The sequence below is a fragment of the Haematobia irritans genome, chromosome 5, assembly GCF_050003625.1.
Source record: "Haematobia irritans isolate KBUSLIRL chromosome 5, ASM5000362v1, whole genome shotgun sequence".
Classification (NCBI taxonomy): domain Eukaryota; kingdom Metazoa; phylum Arthropoda; class Insecta; order Diptera; family Muscidae; genus Haematobia; species Haematobia irritans.
Window position 1 is genome coordinate 152,517,792 of NC_134401.1, and position 22,635 is coordinate 152,540,426.

The 22,635-nt window shown below is 30.9% G+C and overlaps 2 protein-coding genes across 3 annotated transcripts; one reads left to right on the forward strand and one right to left on the reverse strand.

Moving 5' to 3' along the window:
- Positions 1-11,585: 11,585 nt before the first annotated feature.
- On the reverse strand, positions 11,586-19,818 carry LOC142239183 (uncharacterized). Its single transcript, XM_075310946.1, has 3 exons — positions 19,355-19,818; positions 17,575-17,684; positions 11,586-17,501 (listed from the first exon to the last, which is right to left on the reverse strand). Exons 1-3 carry the CDS (start codon positions 19,655-19,657, stop codon positions 16,487-16,489), a joined length of 1,428 nt encoding a protein of 475 aa, XP_075167061.1. The 5' UTR covers positions 19,658-19,818; the 3' UTR covers positions 11,586-16,486.
- A 111-nt stretch (positions 19,819-19,929) lies between these two features.
- LOC142239184 (uncharacterized) lies at positions 19,930-20,993 on the forward strand. 2 transcript variants are annotated; one of them, XM_075310948.1, is made up of 3 exons: positions 19,930-20,129; positions 20,198-20,771; positions 20,834-20,993. In XM_075310948.1, the coding sequence occupies exons 1-3, from the start codon at positions 20,023-20,025 to the stop codon at positions 20,912-20,914; spliced, it is 762 nt and encodes a 253-aa protein (XP_075167063.1). In that variant the 5' UTR covers positions 19,930-20,022; the 3' UTR covers positions 20,915-20,993. The 2 variants fall into 2 exon arrangements, with proteins under 2 accessions (XP_075167063.1, XP_075167062.1); XM_075310947.1 differs by having other exon boundaries at positions 19,936-20,129; positions 20,192-20,771.
- Positions 20,994-22,635: the final 1,642 nt, after the last annotated feature.

Sequence of the window (22,635 nt, forward strand, 5' to 3'; positions counted from 1 at the left end):
TTGCACCACGGTGGCTCCATATAAGTCCATATCGGGCGAAATATATATATGGGAGCTATATCTAAATCTGAACCGATTTCTCCCAAAATCAATAGGGTTCTATTCTGACCCAAAACAGAAACTTGTGCCTAATTTGAAGTCGATTGGACTAAAACTGCGACCTGGACTTTGATCAAAAAATAAAGGGTGGTTAAATTGTAAGGGCCGATGTTGAATGTGAACCACACCTAAACGCCAAGTTTTTTTCCGAATTTTATTTGACATTTCTCTATTTCAGACTTACTCAATTTGAACCATGGAGAGATACACAATCCAACAACGTGTTAAATGGTTCCAAAAAATGGCAACAGTGGATGATCAATTTTCGAAGAAAATCATCTTCAGTGATGAGGCACATTTTTACCTCAGTGGATTCGTCAATAAACAGAATTGCCGCATTTGGGCGAATGAGAATCCAAGAGTGATTGTCGAAAAACCAATGCACCCACAAAGAGTGACTGTTTGGTGCGGTTTATGGGCTGGCGGTATCATCGGGCCGTATTTTTTCCAAAATGAGGCCGGTCAGGCAGTTACTGTGAATGGTGTTCGCTATCGTGAGATGATAACGAACTTTTTATGGCCCGAATTGGAAGATATGGATGTGGACGATATGTGGTTTCAGCAGGACGGTGCCACTTGCCACACAGCTAACGAAACAATGGCTCTTTTGCACAACAAATTCAATGGCCGTGTTATCTCACGTAATGGCGATGCCAATTGGCCGCCAAGATCATGTGATTTGACACCGTTGGACTTTTTCTTTGGGGTTATTTGAAAGAAAAGGTGTACGTCGATAAGCCAGCAACAATTCAAGAGCTAAAGGATGCGATAATTCGGCACATTAACGGCATAGAACCTCCATTATGCCTCAGCGTCATCGAAAATTTGGACCATCGGATGAAGGTGTTCCACCGAGGTCGCGGCGCCCATTTGGCCGATATTTTGTTCCATACATAATTGAGTAATACCAATATATCATAATAAAATAAAATGACAATAATAAATAGTTGGTGTTTTATTCAAAATCAACATCGGCCCTTGAAATTTTAACCACCCTTTATGTTCGCAGACAGATGGACGGACGGACAGACGGACTTGGCTAAATCGACTCAGGGACACTCCCTGAGCATTATTGCTAAAGACACCATCTGTCTGGCTCGTCTCCTCCTGGGTGTTGCAAACATATGCACTGTGACACAGGGTATAAAAACTACACTTTCCCATAAAAACGATTTAATTTCGCCCACATTGGAAAGTTTTTCATATGTAATCCAAATATCCAAAATCTCAGTTAATTAAAAGATCACTTAGCTATAAGGACAAAACGACTTCATTGAAAAGTTTATCGACTTTTGGACAAGGAAAAAATCTTTATATCAGAGAAATGAGTCTGCTATGCTAAGCAAAATTACCATTCGTATTTTAAGGACATGAAATCTTTGGGCTCACACAATATTTTTTTTTTTCAGTGCATTACATATAGCATGTCTGAACCAAGAATGGCTAAAAACTCGTGTTTCTAATTTAAATTTGTTCATAAAGTCTTGTCCAATTGGTCAATTTGATGGACTTTTCTATTTCTATGCATATGTACATGTACTCATGTAGCAAGTACACGTGTACTCTGCATTTACAAATGGAATTGTGCAGACCTCTAGTTTCAAAGCTTCTCTAAGTGGTTTCACTGCAATGTGGAACGCCGTTCGAACTCGGCTATAAAAAGGACGTCCCTTGTCATTGAGCTTAACATGGAATCGGGCAGCACTCAGTGATAAGAGAGAAGTTCACCAATGTGGTATCACAATGGACTGAATAGTCTAAGTGAGCCTGATACATCGGGCTGCCACCTAACCTAACCTAACCTATGGGTACAGTCATTGAACCCACGGTTAGTTCATAAAATGTTTGAGACATACCTAATAAAAGGACATTTTCATTAAAGTTGGAAAATTAAAAAAAAAATAGAATTTAACTACAAACAAATAATTTTCTTGAAATAAAAATATCGTAAGTTAAAATTAGCGTTCACCAAGAAAAATGTGCCTTCGGAACTAAAAAATGTCCATCAATTTAGTTTAGCCATTTTATTTCCATTAAGTTAAATTTTTGTTGAAAATAATAAAATTTACATGCTTCAGTAAAAAATCCTAAACTTAAAGCAGTTAGGAATAGTTCATTAACTAGAATAAGGCATGGAATTTTACTAATACTGTTTTCTTCGCTGGGTATAAGAATTTACTACTGAACAAGAAAATTGTATTCACTGACAACAAAGCATTCGTAAAAATAAACAAAATATGAACTAAAACCAAGTTTCCTCAAATTTTGTAAAATTTCTTACAAAATGATAATTCTGGATTCCTTTATTATAGAAAGCTTATCATACATACGAATAACACTTGGCATAGGAAAATATTTTAGTTCATTCGTACTAAGAAGTATTCAATCCTTTCAAAACTTAAGGAAACATACTTGTTAGAATATAGGAAATTTTCCTATATCTCTTTTGTCTACCTGTAATCGATACCTGTCATCGATATGTTTGCGCGTGGTTTGTTTTTTAGTTGGAATCGCGTTGTTATGGTATACGGAGGGACTGTTAAAAAAATAATATAGTAAAATAATATAATAAATAACAAATAAAATATATAAAATATTTGTTATTTTAAATTAGTTAGAAAAAATTATGTTCGTGATGGTGTATAAAGAAAGAAAACAGAATAACAACCCCTTCATTCGTCTTCATTTTGGAATCTTCAATTAACAGGTAACATTCAGTGACGCTAACCTTTTGTGAAAAAATTGGTTTATGATATTTTTTATTTGTAGATATTGAAATTGTAAAAGGAGGACAAACTCGTTACGCATCAACTTATTAAAAGTGAAAGGTACAAGAAGAAGGAAAAATGCGTTTTACAGTTGATGACATTACATGGAAATTGGAAATAGTGTAATAATAAACTAATATTTCAAGGCCAGTCGATGCTGTTGATTCTTAATAAATATATTTAATATAAATAAAGCGTGTATTTCATTGAAGAAAAAATTGCCTATATAAATAAATAAAATTGCATTTAAAAACGGAGGTAAGCAGTTCTAAGTTTGAAGTAAAAAGGTTTACCACAAATATCTAAGATTTGACCCAATGAATGAAAAAAGTTCAATAAAATCATTCCATATATGAATTCAATTCAGTTAATTTTTTTCATTCTGTAGTAAAGTGGTACATAAATATAGGAAAATGTTAACTAATATATGGAATGCATTCTACCTAATTTCAACGAAAATCACATCGTTCAAAAAAAATAAAAAAGTCTTTGGCGCTATACGAAGTTCAATTTTCTTCACAATTAGTTCATTTTAACTTAAAGAAGGGGTCACTTTTTTTTCTTGGTGTTAGTTTAAGTACGGACATTTTTTCAGTGTAGGCCAATATTTTTTGAAGTATAATGACTAAATCTATGCCACACTCTGAAGAAAACAATTACGCTAGAATAGGCCGAAATACCGACGGATTACACTCGTACAACTCGTTTTTGGACCGACTAAAAAGTTGTCTAGGCATTTGTAGCAAACGTGAATAGTTTCTGTAATTTCGATTACTTCCACACATGTTTGTCCTTTGGATCAATATGTTCACAAAAACAATAAGCTAATTTTAATTAGAAACACTTTGTGCCAGCTACCCTTTATTCCAAAATTTCCTCCAGATTGTCTTATACTTAATTCGATGATTTAAGGGCTCAGTACTTTTATTGTTTGGTGTTTAACCGCCTGCACTTGCATCAATAAACTACACACAAAAAAATAACTGCAAATAAATATTAATAACTTTATGTGTACAGTATGTCAAGAAAGTGTTTTGACAATAGGATAAAACTTATGTTTTGTTCCAAAATTAAATATAATTTAATTTTAAAAAATATTTTATTATGTATTTTGCAAAGTATACATATTTTATTTTTCTCAAAACGAATTAACAACTCGATTTTTACTTCAATTATTTCTGGAATTTGAAATATTTGGCAATGTCAAAAGACTTTCTTGACATACTGTATGTAAAATCTGCTGATGCTCAACAAATTTGTCTATCGAATATGAGGCATTTGTTGTTGAAATGTGTTTATAGATGCTTAACAGAGGAAATAATAGAAATATTCTCAATTTTCAACAAATTGTTTTGTTTCGAAATTAGTTGACTGCTATCGATATGAAAACAAAAAGAAAAATACAAGACTGGTTACGCGCCCATCGCTGAGAATATGTACGAAAGCTAAAAGAAATATGCGAAGAATACCGTTAGAACAAAATGAGTATGAGCACATGCACGTGTATGATATCAAGCAAAAAGCTCACTCACTCATCAGAGAATACAGACAGTGTTGCCAACTCCCCAAGGTTAAAAAGCACCAAAAATATAGTATAAATTCTAACATACTATTTGCCAAAATCTAAAATTAAATGCTGTATTAAAAACAAAAAAAAAAAATTCCGAAGATGTATTACTGAACTTTTGTGTATTGAATTTGTAATTTTGTGAAGTTATCAACCGCTATTCAAGATCAGTTTTAATGCTTTCATCCAATTCATTTTGATCAGTAATGTCTTTCACCTTTCAAATATTAATATATGGAAGGAGCATATTGCTTATTTCTGTTGTGCGTGCTTTTGTGAATTTAATACCAACCTTTTTAATGACATCTTTATCAAGCTCAAAAATTCATCACTCGTCGCTAGACTTTTCTACAGAATACCCTATATAACAATATTAATTAAAAAATAATCAACACCATCTTCATAACAATCAAATCCTATATTTGGCAATAAAGCTGAGTTTATTAAGCTCTTGCAAGTCTAATCCATTTTTTTATCAATTACGGCTATTTTCATGTAGCTCCGTTAGGCTTTAACTGGCAGTTAACAGAAAGAAAAATCGAAATATCTTTTCTCCGGTTAACTTTAACTGAAAAATTTTCAGCAGTTAAGTTTCTAACTGGCATATGGAATATATACGCAAGATGACAGATATGTAGATATCACGGTTTAAAAGTTTGTTAACTAACGGAGCTTCATGAAAATGGGGGTTAGACTTAATACTGTTCAACATGAAAAAAGCACCAAAAGCACTAAATGAAAATGCCAGAAAACGCCAAGTTTGTGCTTTTTTTTGAAAAGGCACCAAAAAGGCAATTTGGTGCTTTTTAGAAATCAAACAGCACTAAATTCGGTGCTAAAAGCACCAAATTGGCATCACTGAATACAGAAAAGCATGTATAAATGTCTGCAAAAAATTTATATTTTTCAATTTTGGTAATTAATAAAACCATATTAATATCGGGATTAGAGTTATTACAATTCTAATTAACTAGAATATATACCCTGTACTACTCAAATTTAAAATCGTCATACATTTACAAAACTGAGTATAGCATTTTCGACACAAAAATGTTACATGTTCCCCGTCCAAAAATAACATTTTGGTCATATTCCATCTCTGTGTGTACTTAACAAAATATCTCCAAAATATTTCCGGCATTTTTGCAATTTTTGTGCTATTCATAGCACAATTCTGTCAATTATAATTTCAATTTAATTTTTTGTCAATACACCAATAAATTTGTTGCAGGTCATTGATAGACTCCAACAAACCACATACAAATTTTTTCGCTCAAATTCAAAAATATTTGTTGAGGATTAAACGTAACGTTCAACAACAAATATTTTGTACTGTTGGATGCTCAAAAAATTACTTACAAATTATGTTATTGAGAACACAAATTATTTGTTGCCTTCTGATGGTAACGATTGCTAACAACTTTTTTGTAATAATGGTTATTAAAAGTACAAAGTAGTTTGTTGCAGGAAAATTAACAAATTTTGTTATTGGGTTCTCAAACTTATTTTTATCTGTGTAATGTCAAAATGCCAGTAATAGATATTGTTTACACTTCCAGTATTCACACTAAACACTATAGGGGGGAGGGCATTTAATACACGTGAGAAAGCAAACGCGAGAAATTTTATCAACAACAGACGAATTATAGCAAATATGCTCACATTATGGTAATTTACGATGATTATAAATCATTCTTAGTGTTTTATTATTTTTTAATTTGTGTTTTACCATTGTGGAAACTATTCAATATTTTTATATATTGGGTCGCATGCAAAAATAATCTGTAATGGATATATATATTTTTTTTTTTAATTTTTCAAAATATTGTATTTCAGAAGAATTTTGGTGAAAAACAAACACATTCTTTTCAATTTTTTGTTTTTTAGTATGAATTATAAAAACATATTTTTGAAAAACTGTTTTATTTTTGTTTAATTTGCTTATATTTTATCTTCATAAATTATTTTTTAATATTTCAAATTATATTGAAATAAATTTTGAATTTATCACCATTTGATAACGGCGATATTTATTTATTTATTTTTTTAAGTTTACACTTGTTCACACTTTTTTTCTTTATATGTGTTTGGTTATAAGATTTTTTATTATTTTGAAATAATAATCGATTTTTTTTTTAATTTTATTTAAAAACTTTTATTAAACGATTTAATTTCAAAACTCTATACACCATATTGTATGATAATTTAGTTGATTCGCATGTCAATATATCGTTAATTATACTGATTTCCGTTTGACGACCTTTACACTTCCGCATCCGGCAATGTTTTGTTGCTACTACATATTCTGGATTGTTAATGACAAGTCAATGACTGTAATTCATTCATGTCTAGTTTAGAGTTTCCCAAGTAAAATTATAAAATTTAGCATTTTTATATTTCCCATTAAAAAACTCTCTCTCGTTTTGTACATATTTAAATCTTCTTCTATATTTAATGCTATACTTAACTTAATTCTTTATATAATTTAATAGATAATTTTGTAGAAGATTATTTTTTGTTTATTAAAAAACGAATCTATAACATTCATAAAATGCATAAAATTCAAAATGTTTTTGGCAACTCTTACAATAATCGATTCTGCGCATTATGCGGAATTATTATGGAAATATTCGGCTGGCTTACTATTACAAACAGAAACAAAACGATTAAAATTTGAACTCAATTTTAAAGTTTCGTAATTTATTTGCACCACTTCTTAATGGATGATAAAACAATTTTTATTTCAAAATTTTCTTAATTGTTGGGGGTAATAAATCCTTCCAGTTTGGATATGTTCCACGGTTGCCACGGTTGGTACAGTTCTACCAAAAATTGTAGTATTTTTACTATTTGGTAGATTGGTAAAATCTTTGATGTTTTGGTAGATATTCCTATACACCTAAGAGGTACTTCATAAATTTTCTATAGAAATAAAATTTTGACAAAATTTTTTATAGAAATAAAATTTCGAGAAAATTTTTCTACACCCAGAAAAAAGTGACCCCTTCTTTAAGTTAAAATGAACTCATTGTGAAGAAAGTTGAACTTCGTATAGCGCCAAAGACATTTTTATTTGTTTGAACGATGTGATTTTCGTAGAAATTAGGAATAATGCATTCCATATATTAGTTAACATTTTCCTATATTTATATACCACTATACTACAGAATGAAAAAATTTAACTAATTTGAATTCATATATGGAATGATTTTATTGAAATTTTTTCATTCATTTCGACAAATCTTACACATTTGTGGTAAAACTTTTACTTCATAATTAGAACTGCTTACCTTCGTTTTTAAATACAATTTTATTTATTTCTATAAGCAATTTTATCTTCAATAAAAGACATGTTTTATTAATATATTGAATATATTTATTAAGAATCAACAGCATCGAATCTCTTTGAAATATTAATTTATTATTCCACTATTTCCAATTTCCGTGTGATATTATCAACTGTAAAACGCACTTTTTCTTCTTCTTGTACTTTTCACTTTTAATAAGTTGCTGCCGATTTTGTCCTCCTTTTACAATTTCAATACCTACAAATATAAAAAATCATAAAACATTTTTGTTGCAAAAGGTTAGCGTCACTGAATATTACCTGATAATTGAAGATTCCAAAATGAAGACAAATGAAAGGGTTGTTATTCTGCTGGTGTTTTCTTTCTTTATACACTATAACGAACATTGATAGATTTATTTAAAAAAACGAAAATTTTTCTCACTAATTTAAAATAACAAATATTTTATATATTTTATTTGTTATTTATTATATTATTTTACCATATTATTTTTTAACAATCTCTCCGCATACCAAAACAACGCGATTCCAACTAAAAAAACAACCGACGCGCAAATATATCGATTACACCCACGCGCAAACACATCGATTACGATGACAGGTATCGATTACAGGTAGACAATAGAAATGTAGGAAAATTTCCTATATTCTAACAAGTGTGTTTCCTTAAGTTTTGAAAGGATTGCATACTTCTTAGTACGAATGAACTAAAATATTTTTCTATGCCAAGTGTTGTTCGTATGTATGAAAAACTTTCTATTATAAAGGAAGTCGCAATTATCATTTTATAAGAAATTTTACTAATTTTGAGGAAACTTGGTTTTAGTTCGGTTTTTGTTTATTTTTACGAATGCTTTGTTATCGGTGAATAAAATTTTCTTTTTCAGTAGTAAATTCTTATACCCAGCGAAGACAATAGTATGAGTAAAATTCCATGCCTTATTCTAGTTAATGAACTAATCCTAACTGCTTACAGTTTAGGATTTTATTACTGAAACGAGTAAATTTTATTATTTTTCAAAAAATTTACCTTAATGGAAATAAAATGGATAAACTATATTGATGAAAATTTTTTCCTTTAGTTTCGAAGGCACTTTTTTCTGGGTGTATAGTAATAAAATTTCGAGAAAATTTTTGTATAGAAATAAAATTTTGACAAAATTTTCTATAGAAATGAAATTTTGACAAAATTTTCTATAGAAATAAAATGTTGTCAAAATTTTCTATAGGAATAAAATTTTGTCAAAATTTTCGGTAGGAATAAAATGTTGACAAAATTTTCTATAGAAATAAAATTTTGACAAATTTTTCTATAGAAATAAAATGTTGACAAACTTTTCTATAGAATTAAAATGTTGACAAATTTTTCTGTAGAAATAAAATTTTGACAATTTTTTTATAGGAATTAAATTTTGACAACATTTTCTATAGAAATAAAATTTTGACAACATTTTCTATAGGAATAAAATTTTGACAAAATTTTCTATAGGAATAAAATTTTGACAAAATTTTTATAGGAATAAAATTTTGAGAAAATTTTCTATAGAAATAAAATTTTGACAAAATTTTCTATAGAAATAAAATTTTGACAAAATGTTCTATAGAAATAAAATTTTGACAAAATTTTCTATAGAAATAAAATTTTGACAAAATTTTCCATAGAAATACAATTTTGACAAAATTTTCTATAGAAATAAAATTTTGACAGAATTTTCTGAAGAAATAAAATTTTGACAAAAATTTCTATAGGAAAAAAATTTTGACAAACTTTTCTATTGAAATAAAATTTTGAGAAAATTTTTCATAGAAATAAAATTTTGAGAAAATTTTTCATAGAAATAAATTTTTGACAAAATTTTCTAAGGAATAAAATTTTGACAAAATTTTGTATAGAAATAAAATTTTGTCAAAATTTTCTATAGAAATAAAATTTTGACAAAATTTTCTATAGAAATAAAATTTTGACAAAATTTTCTATTGTATAATTAGAAATAAAATTTTGACAAAATTTTCTATAGAAATAAAATTTTGACATAATTTTCTATAGAAATAAAATTTTGGCAAACTATTCTATAGAAATAAAATTTTGGCAAAATATTCTATAGAAATAAATATTGACAAATTTTTCTGTAAAAATAAAATTTTGAAAAAATTTTCGATAGAAATAAAATTTTGACAAAATTTTCTATAGAAATAAAATTTTGACCACATTTTCTAGAAATAAAATTTTGACAAAATTTTCTAGAAATAAAATTTTGAAAAAAATTTCTAGAAATAACATTTTGACAAAATTTTCTATAGAAATAAAATTTTGAAAAAAAAATTTCGATGGAAATAAAATTTCCTATCGAAATAAAATTTTGACAAAATTTTCAATAGGAAAAAAGTTTTGACAAAATTTTCTATAGAAATAAAATGTTGACAAAATTTTCTATAGAAATAAAATGTTGACAAAATTTTCTATAGAAATAAAATTTTGACAAAATTTTCTATAGAAATAAAATTTTGACAAAATTTTCTAGAAATAAAATTTTGACAAAATTTTTTAGAAATAAAATTTTGACCAAATTTTCCATAGAAATGAAATTTCCTATCGAAATAAAATTTTGACAAAAATTTTGACAAAATTTTTTAGAAATAAAATTTTGACAAAATTTTCCATAGAAATAAAATTTTGACAAAATTTTCTATAGAAATAAAATTTTGACAAAATTTTCTATAGAAATAAAATTTAGACAAAATTTTCTATAGAAACAAAATTTTGACAATATTTTCTATCGAAATAAAATTTTGACAAAATTTTCTATCGAAATAAAATTTTGACAAAACTTTCTATAGAAATAAAATTTTGACAAAATTTTCTATAGAAATAAAATTTTGACAAAATTTTCTATAGAAATAAAATTTAGACAAAATTTTCTATAGAAACAAAATTTTGACAATATTTTCTATCGAAATAAAATTTTGACAAAATTTTCTATCGAAATAAAATTTTGACAAAATTTTCTATAGAAATAAAATTTTGACAAAATTTTCCATAGAAATACAATTTTGACAATTTTTTTTATAGGAATTAAATTTTGACAACATTTTCTATAGAAATAAAATTTTGACAAAATTTTCTATAGGAATAAAATTTTGACAAAATTTTCTATAGAAATAAAATTTTGACAAAATTTTCGATAAAAATAAAATTTTGTCAAAATTTTCAATAAAAATAAAATTTTGTCAAAATTTTCAATAAAAATAAAATTTTGACAAAATTTTCTATAAAAATAAAATTTTGACAAAATTTTCTATAGAAATAAAATTTTGACAAAATTTTCTATAGAAATAAAATTTTGACAAAATTTTCTATAGAAATGAAATTTTGACAAAATATTCTATAGAAATAAATGTTGACAAAATTTTCTATAAAAATAAAATTTTGACAAAATTTTCTGTAAAAATAAAATTTTGTCAAAATTTTCTATAGAAATAAAATTTTGACAAAATTTTCTATGGAAATAAAATTTTGACAAAATTTTCTACAGAAATAAAATTTCCTATAGAAATTAAATTTTGAAAAAATTTTCTATAGAGATAAAATTTTGACAAAATTTTCTATAGAAATAAAATTTTGACAAAATTTTCGATAGAAATCAAACATTGCAAAATATTCTTTTTATTTGGAAGTTTTTGGTAAAAGGTTCTTCAAGATTTTTTGGATCGAGTGGACATTCACGGTCGTCTAAATTTTGTCCATTTCTAACGTCCTACGAAAATTTTCCACATTTAAGAGGTGTCCGGTTGTCTACTCTATAAAATGCTACATTGAATAAAACAACATGTAAGTATTTAATTGTTATTATTATTATTATTATTATTGTACTATTATTATAATTATTATTCATAATGTCTCATATACGTGTTTATCAGTATTAATATTAAATTATTATGCCGTTACATTTTGTTTATAACGTGTCTTGCCTTTACACTGGAAAATTATCTTTTTATGGTATGGTATGTGTTACTTATAATATAAGTAATAATAATAATAATGAACTTATAGCTCAAAAACTTAAACTAATCGATTGATGATGATGTCATAAAATATTGATATAGTCTGAAGTTTATAATACTATTATGTTTTATAATACTGTTGTAAAATTACAAAAGGAAAGATCCTCTACAACTATTCGATCGTAATAATAATCTCATTTAAAATAAATTCATAAAATTAGCCTTAATGGACGAGAACATAAAAATCTAAATCTAAAATAAAAACATACTTTTACAATATTTAGATAACTATTTTATTTAAATTATTTTTTATTGCATAATGATAACTATATAACTATGGGCTGTAAGGAAAAATAGATAATTGTTTGTAACAAAAATCATACAACCTTGTATAGAAAAAAAAGAGTATTTTAAGTAATTAAAAATGTTAAAATAATAAATGCAACTTAATCTTGTTGTATAATACAGCTATAAAACTATAAAAAAATGAATACTTCGGTGTACACAGGATGTTCTCTTAAGGTGGCATATCTGAAGCAAATGGTAAAATTTTTGTTTATGAAATCATTCCCCGTGGGACGAATATGTGAAAGATTTATTATTATAAAACTACAGCACAGATTTTCATAAATATCCAGTAGTAATGTATAGCGGCAATGGTTAAATAAAATTCAGCAAATATAGTTTTGTTGAAGTGACACTACTTTTGATCTTATATTAAACGTGAACACAAATTAATTCGCAATTTTCCTAGGAATTTCCGACATTTCATACTCACTATCCAGCCCATTGCGATACCACAAGTAGTGATCGTCTCTATTATCAATGAGTGCTGCCCGATTCTATGTTAAGCTTACTGATAAGGGACCACCTTCTTATGGCCGAGTCCGAACGGTGTTTCAAATGAATGAAAACCCACTTTAGAAAAGTTTGATACACTCAGAAATGTCACTAGGATTACTGTGGGGATAAACCACGGCTGGACAACTTTTTGGTGTTCGATCGAAACTGTGATTGAATCCACGAACTTTTGCATGCCATTGCACCACGGTGGCTGCCTGTTAAAAGTAACAGGCAATGTTTGTTATTTCGGCAAACATTGACTGCTTTTCAATAGATTTTTTGCTGTTTTAACAGACTTTTCTGCTGCTGTGTCTACTATCAAATTTCTTTGGGCGTACATTCCTCGAAAATTTCAAAGAAAAAAATGAGAAGTACTTTAGTAACGATATGCAGTGCTTTTATCATATACTCTCTATCACCGGAAAGATTCCTCTACCCGCTCAATTACAAAAAAAAGTTACTGGACCAAAATTTACTTTCCCAGAAATTTTCAGCCATTTTAGCAAAATTTATCCCATTTTCAGTTAACCAAAGCCTTGCTCTTCAGATCGGGTATTTTTCAAAAACCAAAACTCCATAAGAACACCTGGAGACCATTTAGCATTGCCACAGGTTATAGAGGGATACTCCATATATCAACCCTCAATAGCTACTTGTAAGTAAAAAAGTTCCTGGACCAAAATTTACCTTCCCGGAAATGTTCAGCCATTTTAGCAGATTTATCACATTTTCAATAAATCAAAGCCTAGCTCTTTTGGTCGGTTCTTTTTCAGAAAACAAAACATCCATAAGAACACCTGGAGACCATTTAGCATTGCCACAGGTTATAGAGGGATACTCCATATATCAACCCTCAATAGCTACTTGTAAGTCCAATAGATTTCATTTAAAATTTTCCATATTCGAGTAATTTTTGTTTTCATGCAGAACAAACTGCCTCAGCTCAAATACAGTTGTCGTTTGAGGATGCCTTTGATGTATACCCATTTAAGTTTCTCATTTTATATATCTATATTTTCCATATTCTACAGATTTTTTCTCCACACCAACATCGGCATCAGCAATTGGAAATCCAGAAAATATGATGGAAAATCATTTTTTGATTTTTATATTTACCATTTCATTCAACGTTTTCCCACAGCGACCTCATCACTATCGCTATGTTCGTAATTAAATATATGACTTCCTCCAGCAATATTATATGTGATGAATGCAAATTGTTGGTATCTTTATGAATGATAGCGTGAATTGAAATTCCTAAGTGTTAACTTATTGTCATCAAGGTTTTACACATTGCTTGGAACTGACGAATTTATTTACGGGAGATTTCGTGTGTATATATAAATATAGGATTTTGCAACATGGAAGAATTCCACAGCGTCACAAAACGATAGGCCGCCCTTTATGAGATGGCATGGTCATGACAAACATCTAAAAGAAGTTCTGGAAACAGTAGAACAATCTGGGTTCAACCTTTTTTTCACAGTAGTGCATGTTCAAAATTATCCCCTCAGCTGGTACGAAGGAGAGCCTCCTGTGGAATTTCAACCTTTTTTAATTTTGATATTTATTAGCATCAAAACTAAAACCCTTAAGACACAACGCTATATCTATGTATGCAATAAATTTAGCAAGAAAGAATATATCCGATAAGCTTATTCTAGTGGAGAACATCCCGGAGAAATTTAAAATCATTTGTGAGGCAAAAAATACAAGTGCTGCTTCATTGTACGATCAAAATATTGGAAAAATTTTCTTCAGAGAAGCTTTTTGCAACGTCGCAGTGAAAAAGCATTAAGTTCCTTAATTCAAACTTTTCCATTCCAATATTAAGCGATCCAATACTAATTTGGGCTCCATCGCGTATAAAACCACAAGTTCAACATACGAGGGCAGTTCGGAAACTTCTTAGCCTAGCACAAAAAGCGCGGTACAAACAGAAAAAAGTTAAGTGTTTTGGAAACTTCCATCTCTGCTATGAATACATGTTAAATTTTGTTTCGATCTGGCAACTTCTTCATATAGAAACAGGTGTTCAAAAAAGACGCATCCGCAATTTTTTTACAATGGAAAAATTAGAAATGCGTGCTGCCATTAAATATTTACATAAAAAATGTTTATCGGGACAAGAAATGCATAATGATATGGTGAATGTGTTAGGCGAAAGTGCTCCTTCATATGCAACAGTAATAAAATGAGTTGTTGAATTTAAACGTGGTCGTACAAGCATTGAAGATGAACCACGTAGTGTACGTCCAAAAAAACAATAACAACAGAAATTGTAGCCAAAGTGCATGATTATGGTATTAAATGATCGACGAACAAAAGTGCGTGAAATTGCTAATATCATGGACATCTTAAATGATCGAGTCCATTTAATTTTGCATGAAGAACTACAGATGAAAAAGCTTTCTGCAAGGTGGGTGCCGCATTTGTTAACAGTCGATCAAAAACGCATAAGAATGAACATTTCTCAAGCTTGTTTGGATCGTTTTAAGCGAAATAAAATGGATTTTAAGCGTCGTTTCATAACTGTTGATTAGACATGGATCCACCACTATACTCCAGAGACAAAAGAACAATCCAAACAATGGACTGAAGCTGGAGGAAGTGCCCCAAAGAAGGCAAAAATAGTTCAATCGGCTGGTAAGGTAATGGCAACGGTTTTTTGCGACTTCAAAGGTATTTTACTGATTGACTATCTGCAAAAGGGTAAAACAATAAATTCAGAGTACTATTGCAACCTTTTGGGTCAAATAAATGTACAAATTCGAGAAAAACGTCCTGGCTTACAACACTTCAATGGAAAATACAAATGGAAATAACAATTTGCAAAGAACGCCGGTAATTCAAGATTGTCCTACAAGACCAACCAGAGTGAAAAAATTTCCAAATTATCTGAGGGACTATCATTAACAAATTAGGAGTATGTTGCAATACACTATGAATCTACTTGCCTACCATGCACTTGACACATTTGATTGTAGCAGGATATTTCAGTTTTATGCTAGTAGGCTATGAAATATTAATTTTTTATGTATTCAGTTTTTCAGGTGATTTATAATTTCTGGAGACTGAAAGTGGTAAGGAGATAGTGGGAACTGAAATGAATGCTTAAATATCTTTCTGATTTCCTTCCACATTGGAGTTTATCAAATGGAAATAGAAATTTTACAAAATGTTCTATAGGCAAATTAATTTTTTGTAAACATTGATTAAAGCAAGTCCCCACTGTATGTATTCCACAATTTGTTTGGAGATTAAATAAAGTGAAATTTTTATAAAAATAATGATTAAAATCCGATTGTTCGAACAAAGTTATTCATTATTCAAAAACTAGGTATGCAGTTAGGACGAGACAAAGATTCTTGTATTAAAAGAACCCACAAATCTGAGCACAATCCAAAATTCACTTACCACTAAGGTAGATCGAGTATAATGGCGTGCTTGTCACACAATGTGGTTGATTCAATACGAAATGTTATACTAATCACTAGAGGGAAGTTTCTAATTTGGAAGAAAATTACAAAATTGAGCAAAAAAATTGCATGCCCTGTAGGCCCAAAAAGGAGATTTGGGAATCGCTTTATATCTGAGCTTTTCCCCTTGTTTTTGTATGGTAGTTAGAGGATTGTCACGTAAAGTATTTTAAGCAAATTCCATTTCAAATTGTTAACGGCATTTTTTTTTCGGAAACCAAATTTCATAGAAAATTTTTTAGTTTTTCAAATCGTAAAGTATTTTCTGCCATAACAAGGGGAAATCTTTCAGTGTGTAAAGTCTTCAGAATGCATTATCGATTTAGTTTTACATACCTGTCTAAGCAATATAATTTAAAATGTGATCTATACAATAAATACCGTTGAAATACACTATCATCGACCATAACGATGATGTTGCCTAAGTATCCTTGCCTTGATCTGGAAGAATTATTGCCGATGTGTTTGATGATACTTTCGCATTGGTTTGTGAATATACACGCATGCGTGCCTCATGTTCCATTTGTGTAAAACGCATACGTTGTTCATGCAACTCACGCATATAGCGAATTTTGAAATCTTGTTCTTGTTGTTGATGTCTCAGCTTCTGTTCGTGTTCTTTACGTGCATACTCAATTTCAGCCAATCGAGCCCTCTTTATCAAATCAAATATTTGTTTTTTAAATTTGTCATCTTTGCATGCAGCTGGCGATGGAGGTGGAGTGTTTACTTTGGGGTTATTGTTGTATGCATTTCCTAGAGTTGCTAGGGTTTTACTATCGGAGGATAAAAACATATTTGCTTTAGAATTCGTTGCTGTGGAGCCAAAGCACTGACTCGTAGACATTGAAACATCGCTCAAAGATGCTGTTCCTGTAGCCTCACATTTCTGTTTTTTAATTTTCAAACCCAGTATAGGCTTATCTCCTCCACTGGGCATTTTTCCACTCTCTGTCTGGAGTAAGGGTTTCGGTTTTTTTGGGGTCTCCTTTAATTTTGGTAAAATTTTTCGTTTTTTCACCGGTACATCTAGCATTGATTCGGAATTCATGGGTTGAAATTCTAAATTTTGAGATTCGGCCGATGTTGACGGAGACAGAGCCAGAGTTGATGTCGGCTGAGTATCTTCACTATTGCTGGTATTATTAAAAAGAGTAGCGGGTAATGCAGCCAATGGTGTGTCATCTTCCTCATCCAAGTCATCTAGTAATTCCTTTTTCAGCTGCATATTTGTATTTCGTGTTTGACTACGAGTACCACCTATGACAGGTTCTTTTTGCATTTCTTCCATGAACTCCAGCATTTGTATGCCATCTAACATAGTGGTGGCTTTGGGATTTTTCTGTTGATATTCTTTTTTTGCTAAGTTTTTCATACTACGCCACTGTACTTGTATTTGTTCCATAGAGCGATGACGAAAATTTAATGCATTAAATCTGAAATGGATAACACACAATCAAACGTAGAGGAGTTTATGGGGGAAGAAGATTGATGAATCTTTGTACTTACTGTTTGGTAACATTCAACCAAGCCAAGCGTTTGGTTTTAATTGATTTAGCGTCCACAGATTTATTCTCCACATAGTCAACCTTTGGTTTGATGATTTCAACTAAAAGGCCCTAAAAAGGTAAGGAGCAAATAAAAAAATGCAATATGGTAAGAAATGGAATGGAATTCGATCAATGGATTTAATTAGAATTTGATGCGTATTATCCTTAGTATTTGAGCAAGGTCAAAAACAAACAATTTAAGCCGTTTTTATTGTTATGACATTATCACACGCAAGGAACATTGCGACTGGGTGTGATATAGAGGGGGGCCGGGTACGTTTAGCAGGACAAGGCAATAAATTATCAGTGCCATGTGGCCTTGTTTATGGATGGGACACATATAAAGTACATGTCTATGGGCTGCAAAGCTTTTGCAAAATCCATGTTGACGTTTTGGAAAATTCGAGACGTAATTCGGGAGAAGTATCTTCACTCAATGAAATTCGTTTGTAAACATACCAGAAAAAATCTACCAAAACAGCGTAAAGCCTGCTGGAAGGAAAAGCATTCACTGTTTCCTGAAATAGCAAAAATTGTCTGCTACAACAAAAAAAAGTAAAAATAGGGGCAATCGTAATACTATAAAAAATATTTCTCAAATTAGTACATAACAAATGCAAACATTTTGCTTGCTCGTATTTAGGAACTCTTAATGATATTAAAGGTCGGGAATATTAACATAATTTCGTTTAAATTCATTTTTACGAATTGTGCTTCGCTAGACAATAAAGTGCCCCTACGGAAAATTGGTACTGCCACTTGTTCGACAATTTTCAAGTTTTTTTTTCATTTCGGGTGCGATTCGGATGCCCGAAATGAAACAGATTTCTAAGATTTTGTCCGAGACTGGTTCCTGAGAACCTGTCTATGGTGTGCTCTTGCTAAATTGTCGCAGGACGTGTCCTTTGGAATAAGTCCAAGACGTGTCCTAAAGTGTAAATTTACCCCGTCAATGACAAACCCATGTTAAAGAGACAGGTCCCTTCCATACGTTTTGACCAGAACTGGGACTGGTCCATACACACCAGGGCCCAGTCCCGTATCGGTACTATGGTTGATCCATTTCCCGTAGGTTGCAGAGGTTCAATGGCGACATTACAATGTCGCCATTAATGGGAGCTATATCTACCCACGTTCCAAACAACCTGTATTTTAAGTTGGTCCAAGAACAAATTGAGTATTCTGGTTAAACATTGAACTCCAAATGCTACTTGTGGAGTTTGGTCAGGCAGTCAACTAAAAATATACACAGTTTCTTCAATATCAGCATACAGATTCCATTGAGACTCAGGGCTTTGGAAGCTTTTGGGCTTCCGATGACAATGGTGGTTTCCCGGTATACACCTCCTTCAAGACAAAAAAGTGGAAGCCACAGAACAAGTAGCACTAATGGACAGCCGCTATACGGCCCGAATAACCCTCCGCGCTTAAATTGGATAGTGGGCGTGATTCTTTTCAAAGATGTAAACCAAGAAATTTTTCATCATTTTATGTCTATACGTACTCTCGTTCTATTTTTGTATTTCAATAAAACATTTGAGAGATACCCTAAAATGACCGCTAAAGTACAGCTTTATGTTTATTGAAATACACACCTGGTAGAGTTCTAAAATATGAATACACATTTGTCATGCATCGACATGCAAAACTATACGACATTAAATAATCAAGTTTTTTTTCCAAAAGATATTTCCTAAGTATCACTATATTTTTGTTATTATGGAATAAAATGGCTTTACCCGTTCTGCTTCTTCCCAGTTTAGGGAACGTTTTTTACGCGACTTCTTTTTCCCTCCTGTTTCGTCCGTTTCGCCTGTAGTTTCATTAAGAAAAGTTTTCGTTTCATCCAAACTGAATTCACTACCATTCTCATTTTTTACACAACTGCTGCCTCCATCGTCCATATCATCATCGGCATCAGGAAATTGGTCGAAATCTTCTTCATTGTCTGTTTTTGATACCTCCATCTCTGCCTTAGAACTAGTGGACGTTGCAGCCAAAGGACTTCCAGTTCCACCATTAACATTCGGATCCAATTTCATTTTAGATTTTTTACGTTTAGATTGTTTTGTTGCCGACGAATGCTTAATTTTGTAAAAGTTTTATTTTATCTGCTTGCTAAAAGCAAATATAAATCACTTTTTCGTTCCCTTCGCTAGTTTTGGGGCTACGTTTAAAATTTTTGTTTATATACGTACTCATTTCCCCCTTTATCCCATAACACCCTCTTGATTGGGGAAATCGATTACAAAAAAAGCGATAATCGATTATAAATGTTTGTGCTTGAATAAACCATAAAGTGATGGCAACCCTGCCCGATAGCGTCAGCTGGTAAGAAAATAAACAAATTATAAAGCACAAGGAAACAACAAATAGTCAAGCTCCAGGAATAATAATTATTTTTGCAATGGGAGGGGGATCAGAAAGATCTTCATCTAGTTATCAAAGGCATAAGACACGTTCCAAATCACGCGATAGGGACAGGGAACGTGATAGAGATCGTGAACGAGATAGGTATGTAGAAATCAGGAAGCGTGAAAAAAAGCTGGTATATTTTGGAATCATCTTTCCATTAGGGACAGATATCGGGATAGAGATCGTGACCGTGACCGTCATCGAGATAGGGATAAAGACAGAGATGACCGTGACTATTACACTTCGTCATCCTCAAGAAGACACAAGAGCAAATCAAGCTCAAGGCATTCGAGAAAATCTTCAAAATATCATCGTAGAAGTTCTAGTAGTAGCAGTTCCTCCGATGACTCGTATAGCTCCAAGGATAGCCATAGTAGCAGAAGTAGTCGCACATCCAAATACTCATCATCAAGGAATAGTAAAACGCGAACCAGAGCACCAAGTTCTGAAAGTAATTCTAGAAGTGCCCCACCAACTGTAACATCTTCGTCAACAACTGGAAGCACATCATCCCTAACAAAGGGTATTGATTTAATGGACTTCAAAGTGCAAAAAGCTTTGGAAACTATAGAAGAAGACTCATTTAAGCCTATGTCTTTCTTTAGCACAAAAGATCGTGAAGCACCCGAAAAGTCTTCCGATAAAGTTATAATAGATCTGAATGCAGAAACTGTTACTATTCCTAAACCAACATTGGAGTTATCAGGAGAGAATGCCAAGGAAGAAATATTTCATCCCAATGTAAGCTGAATATGAATCATTTTGAAATAGCTGATATTTTCTTAACAAAAACATTCTTACAGTTTTTAGGCGATCAAGAGCAGAAACAGGATAAATGGATACGCAAGCTTTTAATGTATAGACAAAAATACATGTCCGAATAGACTACATCAGTATGAAATGCAAAGTTAAAACCAAATCTATTAAATGTAGGTGGACTAATAAAATTGACATCACCACCAATTAAGTATAAATTGATTTCAACGGATTTATAGACATTTTTGATGAAGCTTTTTATTAGGTTCCAGATTAAAAAAAAGCATTGTTTATAATAAAATTCAATGTTAAATTTCTCATAAATCATGAGATATTTCATGACTCAAACAAAGAAATATGTTTATTGTTACCATGAATCGCTCAAGACCTCCGTTAAATTCACGTGTATCCCCTTCCAGTAGGTAGCCACGGTGGTGCAATGGTTAGCATGCCCGCCTTGCATACACAAGGTCGTGGGTTCGATTCCTGCTTCGACCTAACACCAAAAAGTTTTTCAGCGGTGGAATATCCCACCTCAGTAATGATGGTGACATTTCTGAGGGTTTCAAAGCTTCTCTACTTCTTCACGGCAATGTGGAATGCCGTTCGGACTCGGCTATAAAAAGGCCTGATACATCGGGCTGCCACCTAACCTAATCTAACCTCCCCTTCCAGTAATGCTGGTGACATTTCTGAGTGTTTCAAAGTTTTTCCAAGTGGCTTCACCGTAATGTGAAACGCCGTTCCAACTCTGTCATAAAAATGAGGTCTATTGACATAGAAACGGGCAGCACTCATAGTGGGAGGACTTAATAACCTAAAGGTGAGTATTAAGTTCGAATTTAGCCATTTTTCACGATTACTTTTCTCTAATAATCCATTAAAAAGAATATAAATGAAATGTTCCATTGAGGTATTGCCCACCAAGTTTTAATAAAATTTACATCAAAGAGGTACAATTTTATACTGTTTTAACCGATTTGATTTCGGATTTAGCGGCTAAACTAATACCCACATAAACTTAATACTCACCGTACTTCGGAATTCACATTATCCTTCCAAATTCCACTTTAACTAGATTTCAACTCTCATATGTCTTATAAAAGAGATTTCAAAAATCGAAGAGTGTAATGGGTAGACCCTATATATAAGCATCAACGTTCTTCAAAAAATCAAATCTAGATATCGGTTTGTAAAGGACCTAATACTAATATTTTCCAGTATAAAAAATGAGCTACGAAAGAATCAAATATACCGGATTTTTATTTATACATATATAGACGATTTAGTACCTTCGAATTTCAAGTGGTTTAGATTAAAAATTGAGATCAAAACAATGCGGAGTTTTTTAAATGATCTCCCACCACTATGTCAATATTATCCATGTTTATAATTATGACTGAAATTGCGTATTACAATTGTAAATCCCCTCATGCTGATAAATATAACATCGAAGCCCTTTCCGGTTTTCAAATTTATAGGTTGTTGTATACAGTACAAAATGTACAACAGCGTACAGAAAAAAGCCGGCCCAATAAACACAAACGTTCGAAAAATGCTAAATTTCAACAATTTTTCAAACATTTTTTCAAAGGATTAGGGTAATATTCAAGTTGAGAAATTGTTGAGAAAATCGCGTTCTCAACAAAAAACAGACATTACCCTCAACAGTGAAATTCAACACATTAGCAATAATATCTCAAGTGTTATCCTCAAATTGAAATGCATCGCTACTCAATAATTTGTCAAACAATTTTCGATGCGAGTCAAATTCAAATTAACATCGTTGCAAATACTTTTCAACCTAAATTTGTATGAATGATATCCCCACTTCAAATTGAAAGTCAAA